The 13,486-nt window shown below is 36.6% G+C and overlaps 1 protein-coding gene across 1 annotated transcript; it reads right to left on the reverse strand.

Annotated features, from left to right (window-relative positions):
- Window positions 1–1,391: 1,391 nt before the first annotated feature.
- LOC104883990 (U1 small nuclear ribonucleoprotein C) lies at window positions 1,392–12,380 on the reverse strand. The gene is made up of 7 exons (XM_010668574.4): window positions 12,207–12,380; window positions 12,007–12,077; window positions 11,848–11,890; window positions 11,097–11,138; window positions 10,710–10,959; window positions 3,292–3,624; window positions 1,392–1,712 (listed from the first exon to the last, which is right to left on the reverse strand). Exons 2-6 carry the CDS (start codon window positions 12,012–12,014, stop codon window positions 3,305–3,307), a joined length of 663 nt encoding a protein of 220 aa, XP_010666876.1. The 5' UTR covers window positions 12,015–12,077; window positions 12,207–12,380; the 3' UTR covers window positions 1,392–1,712; window positions 3,292–3,304.
- Between the last annotated feature and the right edge of the window lie 1,106 nt (window positions 12,381–13,486).

A 13,486-nucleotide genomic window follows, 5' to 3' on the forward strand; every position in this document is an offset into this window, starting at 1 on the left:
GAGTGACATTCAGTCATTGTTATGTCTCCCCACAGACGACGCCAAATGTTTAGTCTACTTGTAGGACAATCAACTTCGATCCTTCTATATGTTCTTGGAGAGACTCGTGCAACGATGCCTTATCTCCGTACTCCAAATCTGCACAAAAAGGAACCAACAGACGAGTGACATTCAGTCATTGTTGTGTCTCCCCACAGACGACGCCAAATGTTTAGTCTACTTGTAGGACGATCAACTTCGATCCTTCTATATGTTCTTGGAGAGACTCGTGCAACGATGCCTTATCTCCGTACTCCAAACCTGCACAAAAAGAACCAACCCTGGAGGTTTGGGTGGTGGTTCCCCCTCTAAAGCTTAAGTCAGTATTACGTTTAATTTAAAGATAGAAAGAGTAAGAGAGAGAATGTTTTATCAGAATAATGGCATAATATTCAATGATCTACCTTTTACCTGATTTTGAGGAGACTATTTATAGTGCTGAATTTGAGAGTTGTTGTTTGATGTCACCCTCAAATGGAGGCTTGTGATTGGCTAGGCAATCAGAATGTGACACGTGACAAGCAACGATTAGGGGCTAAATTTCAGTCAATCATATGCAGCCGTTTTTTAGAATTGGACTTTAATTATTCTTTCTGGCCAAAAGTGAGCATTAAACATCAGGTGAATAAAAAACCCTTGAAAGAGCCAAGGCCTCCATTTTTTGGGGACATGTGGACGCCTTTGATTGGTCGATGTATCGGCTCATCAAGCCTTACAATAGAGATTATACCCCAAATATTCATATTAATAAAGTTTATATTTATTTCCTATATTTTGACTTTGCATCTTGCAGATTTAAAATTAGTGTTTACAATTATGAATCAAACAAGATCCCATATCATTACATATAGAGAATTTTAGAAGATTCTCTCCAACTATAACTAGTGTCAAAATTCTAAGCGAACAAACTAAAAGAAATACAAATAGTACACCTCATGATTTCAAACGCGTTGTTAAACATATTTACTGTTCGATATTTCAAAAAAATATTCTTTTTACCACCAATATGTAAACATCTTTTCAAAATGTATTCTATATCAATTCTTGTATAGGTAAAATTTTGGTAGTGGCTGTCATATGGCTTGATTTTGATGAAATATTCTCTCCTATCAGTAGGAAAAAAAAAAAAAATAAGTTAAGGTGGGAGTACAACTTAATTTGAAAAATTCATCTTGAAACTTCGAACAAAACTTATACTTCAGTATAATCTTCTCATGAGATTTTTGGCTGTCAGAATGATAACTAATGAACTAAGAAAATAGATGTGATTTTCTCTTGACTTTTGAGTGTGAGTACACCCTACTCTTCGTTTTTGGTTTTTCCTTAAGCTAGGAAAGTGTATGAGCTGCTCCTTTAAAAAGGTTGGTTTGATTACTTTGATCTTTATATTATTATGTTCAAGCTGCAATTCGTGGCCGAAAGCAATTTCTAAACAGTCACTCATTATGAAGCAGAGCAATATAAAGAACCAAAACATATTGTTCTAACCACTCCATATATTGCATGCCACCTTAAATTAGTTTAGAACAAAACTATACTACAGCAGATAATGCCAGTTCCTTTCCGCATCCTAAAAGTTAACGGGTAATCTTCTTATCAGGAATTCAGAACATCATGCGACGGAGTTTGACCTCTACAGCCTTGGATAAAATGCACCTCGTACTGGATATGTCCTGCATCACCAAAATATCGAATATAGTATGAAAGCAAGTAAGACTTTTCCTTGAGGGAAAAATAGCTAGACCTATATGTAGAAATAAAAACTTATATGGATCTGGTCCAGTTGACCTAATGCTAGTATATATGTGATCTATAAAAAATAGGACACCACATTAAAAAAAAAAAAAACAATAGCTATAAAAGAGGAATAATTAGAGCTGGGCATGGGTCGGGCCGGCACGGCACGATTTGAGCCCGGCCCAGCACGAGCCCGCTATGAGCACGGCACGGCACGCCGACACAAGTGGTGGGCCGTGGGCCATGCATGAACAACATTCTAAAAGTTTGGCACGAACCCGGCACGAGCACAACGGGCCGACCCACAAGTTGGCACGCTTATTTTGGTTAAAATTACATAATATAAATTAAAATTTGTATAAGGCACGATGGCACGGCACGTGGGCCGGGTCGTGCATGGGCCTTAGATTTTACAACTTGGCACGAGCCCGGCACGACACGAGCATTTCTTGGCCCGTTTTGGCACGGCACGTTGTGGCACGAGGCACGTGGTTCGTCCCGGCACGGCCCGTGCCCACCTCTAGGAATAATTATAGATTGTAAGGATGACTATTTTTTCCAAAAAAAAAGTTACTATGTTGAAAATTGTAACTTTCACTAAAATAGACTAAAATAACAAAGGGTCACTGTATGGGACACTATGCTAGATCAGTGTAATTTTAGATTGTAAATGTTAGCTATAAGAAGAAAAAAAAAAGGGTCACTATGTCAAATAATTTGCCTTGGTCCAAACTAATTATTAGTGCGAACAAGGTCCACAAGACTAGCTCTATCGATAATTTTTTTTGCCAAATTCTCAATGGTACCATAATGGTAGGCGATATTTTTTTAACCTTCGTGACCACTGTTTATGCCTCTTCAATCAAAGTGATTAGTTAAACGTTAGGCTAGGCTTTCAAGATTAGTAATAAATAAAAAAAAAGAAAAAAACATATACCATAATCTAAAATTGCCATCCCCAACTACTAAAAAATTTAAAACCTCATTACACACTTTGCTCTTCCTTCCTCCGTAACAAACTTGTCTTCCCTTCATGTGCATTGCAAACTAATCAAAACACCAGCATCATCCTGCTGTTGGTAAGGTTAATTGTTGCAAATTGCAAAACTATTTTACAAGAAAAAATCTGCAAATTTCTGGGATCTTTTTTAGTGAGCATATATTGATTATGCTGAATTGCGGTGATTGAACAAATTTGGTACTGTTTTTTTGCATAAGAACAACGTTGTATAAGAAGGAAGATTAAGATGGGGGTATGATCGTAAAACTAGTCCATTACTAATCTTACAAGCTTAACCCAGCATTTTGTTAACTAAACAATCACTTTGATTAAAAAGTCAAACACGGTGGTACCCATGTGAAGGTAAAAAAATATTGCCTACCAATCTACCATCAGCAAAAGTCGATAGTTGGATGGTACCACTAAGAATTTCTCTATTTTTTTCTAGGCAAACCAGTACAATATTCATCAGAACACATCATAGCAATATACTGATGCAGAGGGCAGAAGTGTACCATTTCAATAGAACTAACGATTGCTGTTAGGGGCTTGAGCATAATTAAAGCCATCAGCACCTGAAGATGGAGGGTAAGAAGCATTTCCACCAGATGGGAAGCTTGGCCCTGTAGGCGTACTTGCACCACCAAAGCTCCCACCAGCAGGGGCATTTTGGAACCCAGGCTGTGATGCAGTAGGAGGAGCACCATTGGTAACAGGAGGTGGAGCTCCTGGTACTGATGTAGCGGCAGTCATAGGAGGTGGCCCAGGCAGACCATTTGGTTGCACGGGTGCACCAGGAGCACCTGGTTGTCCTAGATATGGTGTTGCACCTGGAGCTGTCCCATAAACTGCAAAAATATCAGAACTGTTATTAGCTAAAAGGTTCAACAATGAAAATGCTATGCTAGCTCTATTGTGATGAGACATTAAAAACAACAAACCAAATCAAAGACCTTCAACTGCAGCTAACCTATGATATCGACTTGTATCATGTTTCATGCACTGATTCAGAAGAAAAAATATGCATATAAAAACCAAAAGTCTAGTTGACCAGAGAGTCCAATGCAACTATAGAACCTTAAATTAATCAAAATATCTGGTCAGAATATATGTTTTCCACTATCATAAGAACAATAGCTACTACATGTTAACATTCTCATCTTGCTCCCCTAAGGCATAATAGCATTGCCAACAGAGCAAAACAAAAATACAGAGATTCATTACTTCAGGTAAGATCTAAGCAGCATATACGATGAGCACAAAACCAATTCTATAGTATTTGTCAAACAAGTAATCCCACCATTCATATTCATTCTTCCTACTTTTCCCATTAGGATGTTCTTCAAAGTTCTTCCCATAGAGAATATTACCTTATTTGGACAACAAAAGGTAACCAAGATATACTAGAAAGTAAGAGATACTATAAAGTAAGAAAAATACTAGAAAGTAAGAGAGAAGTACTAGAAAGTAAGAGAGAAGTTCCAAAAGTAAGAGAAGTTTCAAAAAGAGAGTGCAAAAGGCACATAGGGTGATATCAAATTTACTTCTCCACTCCAGCTTTGATTTGTCAATAGATGCATAGCCTAGTATATCCAACTTAGCTGAAACTTGTACATATCCTGAGTTATATCAAGTCAAACAGTAACACCCAAGGAGTACTTTCCAAGTATAAAAAGTTACCTCTATTGAAAAAAAAAAGAATTCTGAAACAACGTTATCAGAGTCTAAAGCCTGGAGTTCTCCAACCTCCAGTTTTATAGTAATCCTAGTAGGATATGAGCACTATATGGGCAAGTGCAAGAGCAGGTGACAGATGGTGATGAAGAAAAAAGGAGATAGGTGGACATTCACCATGCAAACCACAGCCAACAACAGCAAAAAAGCTTCTAATTGTGCGTCGCCTCAGGGAGAGACTAGTTCAGGCACCACGACAAACGCATTTAAGAAGTTAGGTCCAGTGACCTATGAGAGATGACAAGATACGTGCACCTCCAGCAACCTCAGTGTGGGACAGGGCGCTGCCTGCTTTATGTAGAGAAGCAAGTGAGAGAGTTTTAAGTTTAATTCAACGAAAAAGACCAAAAAGATAAAATATTAGCTAAACTTTAATATTCAAATTGAAGCAAAAGCCCTCAACTAATTGCATGAAATATCTTCATTTTCAACCAGAAATAAAAATCTCCATTTTCTTTTTTAGAAAAAAAAACACGGATCGGAGTCATCTCTCATGGTAACTGACCAAAGTGTGGAAGATGTACTAGGCTAGGAGAAACCAACCCTTTCAGTTTAAGTTCCTCCAACAGAAACTCCTTGGCACCTACATGATTAACATCACCTCACAAGAATACATGGTCCAATTGCCCAACAAGGATTAAAATGAGACTTTCTTCACCCTCAGCCCTCTACCACTCAAGGCTCTCTGTCACAAGAATACGAGATAGGCAAGGCCCAATTTCTTCATTCCTTAAGTACAAATCTTAATTCCCTGCCTCAAACTCCTAGTTGGTGAGCTCCCGATTCAGATTATTATTCATTGAGATAGGCAAGGCCCAATTTATCTGGCAAGCTTTCGATCAAGATTAGAGTTACATTGCATTTAGAGGAGTCTCGGAACCAAGTGATAGCAATTACACATAAACATAACCATCAAAACAATATACTTCCTCCGTATCATAATATTTGCAACACTTTCTATTTCGGGATGTTTCAAAATATTTGCAACACTTTTTTTTCTTTCCTTTTTTTAGTAGGTTTAGAAGGATGAAATTACTTAAATACCCTTACTTTATAAAACAAGTATTGACTACAAACTCTAACCCTAAACAATTAACTTACCTAATCATTCCCCTAACTAATCTATGATCTTCACTCTCTTACCCCACCACAAAAACCCAACCCATTCTCCCACCACCTCCCCTCTCTCTCCTCCCTCACGCCCTTTCTCTCCTTCCTCATGCCCTCGAAATTTTGAGCGGCCCTTATCGGAATTTTGAGCCACCATTGTCGGAATTTTGAGCACCCTCTCTCTCCTCCCTCACGCCCTCTCTCCCCTCCCTCACGCCCTCTCTCTCCGCTGAATCCACCACCGCTACGAAATTCGATAATGAACAAACGACGAACGACGATGAATGAAGACGACGAACAAAATTCCGACAATAAACGAACAAAATTCCGACAATGAACGAACGACGGATGAAGACGAAGCATTTGACCGCGAAGTCTTCATCAATCTCCTTCGTTAGATCTAGGAAAATCTTTCTATCTTCATCATCTTTCCTAGATTTTCCCAAGTAATTAAGATCTATAATTTTAAGTTTTTTATAAGTTAGATCTTCAATTTGGTTTTCTGTATATAATTTGGTTAGATCAATTTTTTTTTTTTTGAATTTGCTCACATAGAAGATGAAGATGGAGAAGATGAAGATCCTAGTGATTTTTTGTGAATTTTCGTGAAATGGAAGATGGTGGTGGCGGGGTGGTTGTGGTTCTGATGGTGGTGGCGGGATGGTTTTGGTGGTGGTGTTGGCAGTGGTGTTGGCGGGGTGGTGGTTGTGGTGGGGTGGTGGCGGCTGGTGGTGGTAGGATGGTGATGGTGGATGCTAGGTGTTTGTATAATGAATTTATTGTAAACTTAGTTAGTCTAATTACATAACCCTTCCCATCTAATTATACACTATTGAAAAATTGCCTCAAAATCTGCAATTTCAAAAGTGTTGCAAATATTGTGATACGGAGGAAGTATATAACTCTACATTTATCTACGAAACAAGCTTAAAGGCTTTTACAAATAAATCATGACACTTAGCAAATGCCGCTAGTTTCTTTTTTATCAAATCTCACCTCCTTGCATATGAGAAGATTTGCCACTGGATTATCAAACTCCAATGCCGCCGAAGTCCAAATATGATAATAAGGATTGGACACTCCGAATTTGAGCAATAATATATTATCAAACTCTTATCCAACGAGTAAATACCTCATTATCCTACACCACATAGCCTAAATGGGGGGTGTTTAGCTCTTCTAGTTCTAACTTAGAATACAGAAATAAAAAACCCGCTAATAATAGACTATAGCGAACCTTAGTTTTAAAAGGTGCAAGGCGTACCTAGGTGCAAAGCGCACCGAGGCGCAAAGCGAAGGCGCACGCATCTCGTAGGCCAAGGGTACCATTGGTGCCAAAATACTTAGAAATCAAATTTAGACGCACTTTAATACTTGGAACCAGTGTCACATAGTTTGCGGATTGCTTCGAATCGCGAAACGAGTACTGGGGCACAATTCGCCGGTGTGCCGAATTTCGGGTGGCAAGGTATTTTTTTAATACGATTTTTAAGGTCATGATATGCCAAAGGAAAGTACTCAGTTCGCTGAAGACAATAGTAAAAGAGGGGAGAAATATAAAATTGTACCACTGAAGCATGTTTTATACCATTGGATGACAATTGTCGTGAAGTATAGGATGTTTGCTGCTCAAGGCTCAAGCAACTTCATACGTCTATTTTTGAAAAAGTGGATGACAACTGTTGTGAAGTAAATATGCGTCTAAAAAAAATTACATGAGGACTAAGGCTTGTTCTTCCACTTTTTTCTTTTCCTCTATCCACGACATCTTCCCCCTATCTATCTCCTCTCTGTAGCTCCATGCCTCCATCAGTCCATCTCACTTTTTTTTTTAAGACAAGAGCTCCATCTCACCTTAATCTTGCCGAAGAAGCCAACATTCACTTCGCCTTCTCTTCTCGAACAAAAGCCCCAATATCTTTTATCTTCTCTTTCCTTCCTTGACCTTCAATTGATAGAACTAGAGTTTGGAACATTGATGTCAACGATTCAGATCGGATACCAGGGCGATTAGGAACGCTAACGACCCGCGTTTGGGAACGAGCGAACTAAAACGTAGTTCGCGGGGGGGTAGGAGTGAATTATGTGACACTGCTTAGAACAACATAAATATTATTAAAAAAAACAATCTTGCAGGCGAGGCGAGGCGAGGCGAGGCGAGGCGAGGCGCACCTCATAAACCTTAAAAATCAATTATAAAACAAATTTTACACTCAAAACAAATATGGTTAACAATATATTAATTGCTGGTATTGAAAAATTATACGATTACTTCTAAGTGTACTATGTCTTATAATTGTCGTGTTCTTTTTTTTTTTTTGACAAGGTCGTGTTTTTAGTCTACTCATGCCCATGAAATTAAGCTACGTGTTGCTAGCTACACCCTCTGTCCCAATTTAATTGCTACATTTGCTTTATCATAGTTTACGAGATGCAACTTCAAACACCAATATCTTGAGTTACATATATGAAAAAATTATTGGAAAATACAAATTGGGATGAATCAAACAAGATCCAACATGACTATGTTTTCTCTTATGTATATGGAATAAAAGTTAGTCAAAGTTATGACGTGAATAGTGCCTACGGTCAAAATGTAGCAAGTAAATTGGGACGGAGGGAATATTACTAAAACAATTAACTATAAATTTTTTATTAAGAAAAATATTGTGAGAAGTGAGCTGCATATAAGGAGAAAATAAGAATAGGTGAGCATAATAGAAGAAGAAAAGAAAAAGCGAAAAAGAAGAAAATGACAAAAGAGAAATGAAAGGAGAATACAGAAAAAATAGAAAAGAAACAAAGCACGTGACTATCGACTTCAGCACTTCACTATTTTTCCCTCTTGGTAGTGGGGTACAGCTCAGAGACAATAAAAGTTGAGAAAATGGTACAGGCCTCAAATAAAGTTCAGAGGACGAATATGTAGTCTGCCGGAGATTAATGGCACCGGTAACCATGGTGGCACTCTAGTCGACACCCTCCATCATGAAGATTGACCTCTAATTAAATAGGGTTTCCCTAAATTGGGACTTTTACAATTACGATTTAAATCAAATCAATTTTATGCAATTATATGAGGAAATTTGGTCGATGTTACAAGTTAAAGCCCGGGTTACTTTTAATTTGTAGAAAAGTTAGAATCTTTTTGGTTGTAAACTTAGATCTCATCTTTATCTCTCGCATTTCTACAAGAGGCGGCAAAGGTGTGCGCCTCCTTGCGCCTGCCTTAAGTCACTTCGCCTGAGTGTTAGATGCAATTTTCCTTGCGTCTGGACTCTCCCCTCGCCTAGGTGCACTTTTCAAAACTAAGTAGCTAAGAAAAAAGAGCCGACAGAGACTACTTCAATAGAGGATCCATAACTATAGGTTTACTACCCTGATAATGATTTTTGACTCCCACTAGAGAAAGGCCCTTCTACTTAAGGTTGATAGTGAGTGAGGAGAAATTCAAACCCTTATACTACATATCATAGTTATCCACTCTGCATTCGGAGTTACAAGAACCACCCCGCCCCACCCAAATCGAAGTATCCTAAAGAAGGACCTACCTGTCCTCTTCCGAACCATTCAATTAGGATGTGAAAGCGAGAATCAATTATAAGAATGAAGTTGGATTGCTTTGAAAAATGAACTTTAAGAAGTAACTACTAATGAGCAACTACCTATGTAGTCACTAGTCGCTAGAATCAATAGTATGGGTTTGTTTTATTTTCCGTCACACACGCGAAATCAAATTAGAGAGCAAATTGAGCATCAGCATAATGCAATATTGAGAAAAGGGGGAAATTTATGAGAACCAAAGTCATTAAGAGCAATGTCGGGATATATTAGGAAGTTGTTAAAAGATCAAGTAGAAGAGTGAAATGAGGCGTCAAAGGAAACTTATTATATACATCCCATAGAAGGAAAAAGAATTGAGTTTATATATATACTTTTCCTTAGGAGTGTCAAAGTCACTCGAAGAGTTAACTTGATCTCTAGTTTCTCCTTCTCCTTTGATCAACATTATGTCCTCGTTCATTAAATTCTTCTTCAAACTTTGAACTATATTAAAGCAATATCATTTTGGATTCAAGCTACAAGCTAAAACCACTCTACTATACTACGTAAAATTCTTCTTTAGCTTGAACAATTAAATAAAGGTGCACATAACAACAACAAACAAGAAAGCTCATCTTTATATATCCATTCATATCAAAAGCCAAGACCTCTATGTTAGGAATATCATATTGTAAACCCTAGAGCTAATTTTTTCTATATAAACCATCTTCTGTCAAATCTATTGGCTCACTTATGGTATATCCTTTTTCTCTTTTTATATATCAACATTTGGTTCTTTATTCAATTTGAAAAGGACTCTCTAGGAATATCATCATCATCGTATTGGATGTTGTCTCGTGAGAGAGGGTATAACTTTGTTAGAGGGAAAAGGGATCGGAACATTAGTTGAATGAGATAGAACAGAGAAAGAAAAGAACTGAAAATATTGTGTGATGGATCAAAATGCTCTGGAAAGAGCATTAATACTAATAGTTTAAATTAGAGTTTTTTGCGGGGATATACCAGGGTAATAGGGCATTTTGTGGGGATATACCTTGCTAAATTTTTTTTGTGGGGATATAGCAACCTAAATCTAAGTTTTGTTAAAAGGTACCCAAAACACTATTTTCGGCGAGAAAGTCAAATTTCCAAAGGGGAAAGGGAAAAACCATTAATATAAAGAAGAGTAGAGAATCAAAAAGAACATCAAACATCGTGCAACGTAATGCTTTTTTTAGCTCTCTTTGGGAGAGATTCAAGCCTCACAAATGCTCAAAAGTTATCTTTGATTTTTGTATCTACAGCTTCATCAATACCATTTTCATTTCTTAATATGTCTAATATGTTTCATAGCAGATTCATTCAAATTCCTTTTTGTTTATTTTACTCGACTGTTCAATGTTCACACATGTATGGTTCCTTAAATTTTGCACAGTAAAAGACTATTCGATTCTCATGGGACTATTCAATTCTCAAATTTTATTAAAAAAAAAATCCGATCTATTGATCATTTAAGTAAATATAAGTAATTGAAAGCACAAACTACCTGGCATGCCAGCAGGTCTAGGCAACATGGGTAGCCTAATCCCTGGAGCCATTGGACCATTAGGAGGAACAGAACCTGGAATCGGCAATGGTGCAGGGAGAATAGGTGGCCTAACACCAGGTCTCCAGGCCGCATAAGTAGCACCAATTTGAAATGCACCTTGGCCACTAAGATGCTCCTTGATTCTCTGATCAATCAAACTTTGTGTTTGTTGCTCCTCAAATTGCTGATAATAACTTCGCACATTTGCCTGGAATCAAAATATATATCAACAAAGTTAATTTCAGAGATGAAAACTGGTATAGGTTCTTTTAATTTTTGTGCAAAATTACATCAGTCTTTTGGAATATAAATCTTCCTACGCACAACAAGGCAAAGCTGGCTTACCTTATGTTTGTAACCAGCATTATGTTGCTTCCTCACAGATGGCTGACAGCACAGCAGGAAATTGTCAGCAAAATAAACAAGTAGAGGGAATCAAATCCAGAATCATAGGGGAAGGCATCATAGCAGGACATGAGGTTAACTCTCCATATTCTACGCCAAAAGAATGAAAATAACTTCTAATAGTTGCTCTTCTAAAAGCTATAATAAAATGATACTCAATACACATCTAAACAAATCTTAAAAGAATCTAACATTATGATATTTCAATATTTCTGCAACTACAAGGGTGCATTCTCTTCACCTTAATTTTGTTGAACTGAATGATTGGACTTCAGTAGCATTCCTTATGTTTACACCTAACTGAACCTTATTGGACCTTGTTTTTCATGAAATTATTCTTTAAGGTGAAAGAACGCACCCTAGGTGACATTTTTTGGTCAGATATTTCTAGCTTCGACCTCTAATTAATTTATATATGGACAGGCAGGGTATGAAATCATGAGCTTGCCTCCTCTAACCAAATTATAATTTATACGTGGAAAGGCAGGGTATAAAACTTATACACAAGAAGAAGAAAAAAAGTACTGGATAAAATCATCCTCCATTCGAGATAATTGAGAATAGAAAAAAAAAACTAGGGTCAGTAAAATTATTGCATCTTCTTTTCAAAGCAGCCAAACAGCAAACTAAGCACATACATCAAAAATAGAGAACACAAAACCAACCATAATTTGATGATAGAAATACTTACAGAATCATGCGTCAAGTAAGTGTCACAGTAGTCACAATAATACCTACTCAAAAAAATCAATCAAATATCTTAGAAAGCCAAAAACAAATAAAAAAAAACCATAAATATTTATCTTCGTAAGATTACAAACTAAAATGTGAAGAACAACAATTACAATACCTAGGCATTGTGTAGAATTACCGTAGTTGTTTTCAAATTATATGACTGAATGCTGAATCAAAGAGTTGGATCTGTTAAATAAGATTGCAGAGAAGTCGAGTAAGTAATCCAAAATCAAGAAGCTAAATTGGTAAACTGAACAATGCTAAAACTCGATGACGTTGAAGAGAAGAAGAAGAATTGAAGCAAAAATAAATTACCGAGTGAAAAAATTCGAGCTCGCGAAACCCTAAAAATTTAAATTTTTTTTTTTCGACGTAGAATATAGTGAAAACCTCGCGAAAGGAAGTAGGCGCGTTCTGGGTTTGGCTTGGAGCTGTTTGTGATTTCGATTTCTGGAAATGATTTGGTAGAGTTAGAGGTGTGAGTTGGGTTGAAACTTGAAAATCGATAGTTAAACTGTAAATTGATTAGGTCTGTTCTCCCAATTTATTTTCAGTTTAGTTCAATTCAGTTCAATTCAGTTCAGTTCACTTCAATTCATTTCAACTCTGGACAATACTTTTGCTCTCACATAACACTATTCATTTCAGTTTAGTTCAATTCAGTTCAATTCAGTTCAGCTGTTTTATCCCGAAGAGAACAGACCCTAACAGGACAAAATAAATTTTATTGAATTGACCCACGATTAGAAAATGAAATAAAATAAATCAACTAGATTAAAGTAAATTGTACTTAACTCACAGAAGTTGAATAGAAAACAAACTGAACTGAAATTGAATATACTGAAAGTGAACTAAATTTAACTGAAACCGTTTCGAACTATTTAAATTGAACTCCATCAAACGGTTTCAAATTGTTTTAAACTGAATTGAATCAAACTGTTTCAAAATCTAATAACTAATTACCTAATTTTATTTACTTCCTCCGTTTCGAATTAAATCCAACACATCCTCTTTTACGCATGCCGAGACATTATTTTGACCACAAATATCTATAATTACATATAAGTAAAAATTACGTTTTATGAAAGTACGTCACAAGACGATCTAACAAGACCCCACTTGACTATGTTTTTTATGTATAAATCACAAATCTTAGTCAAAGTGAAAAGTGTGAATAGTAAAAAAGTAGAATTGTTGCATTTAATTCGGAATGGTGGAAGTATTTTCCTAAATCATTTACGAATAAACATGACACCTTAATTTATACAAACTGATAAAAGATTATAAAAATTCATCTACTATTCATAACATCAAATTTTATTTTATTTTTATTCGGTAATTTACTGGCCCAGATAGGCTCAGCCCTCATGAGTTAGGGGGCAAAAAGGGGATCTCAACCCATAAGGAAACTTCCAGAGACTTGAAATTGTGGGTTTATACCCATAAGCATAAATCCACACAAACACTCCAAATATGGGGTTGATGAGATTCGAACTCTCGACCATCCACATGATTCTCAACTTCACATTTTATTAAAACAACACTAAATATGACAATATGTTGATATGTTGCAAACAATCTGAATTTGACAAACT

Source organism: Beta vulgaris, chromosome 2 (assembly GCF_026745355.1).
Source record: "Beta vulgaris subsp. vulgaris cultivar EL10 chromosome 2, EL10.2, whole genome shotgun sequence".
NCBI lineage: Eukaryota > Viridiplantae > Streptophyta > Magnoliopsida > Caryophyllales > Amaranthaceae > Beta > Beta vulgaris.

Bases quoted from the DNA above. Each gene is read 5' to 3' on its own strand.
- LOC104883990 (XM_010668574.4), bottom strand. The intron at 11,139-11,847 runs GTAAGTATTTCT...CTGTGCTGTCAG, and splicing joins CTTACTTGACGCATGATTCT to CCATCTGTGAGGAAGCAACA. The intron at 3,625-10,709 runs GTAGTTTGTGCT...ATATTTTTGCAG, and splicing joins TAGACCTGCTGGCATGCCAG to TTTATGGGACAGCTCCAGGT.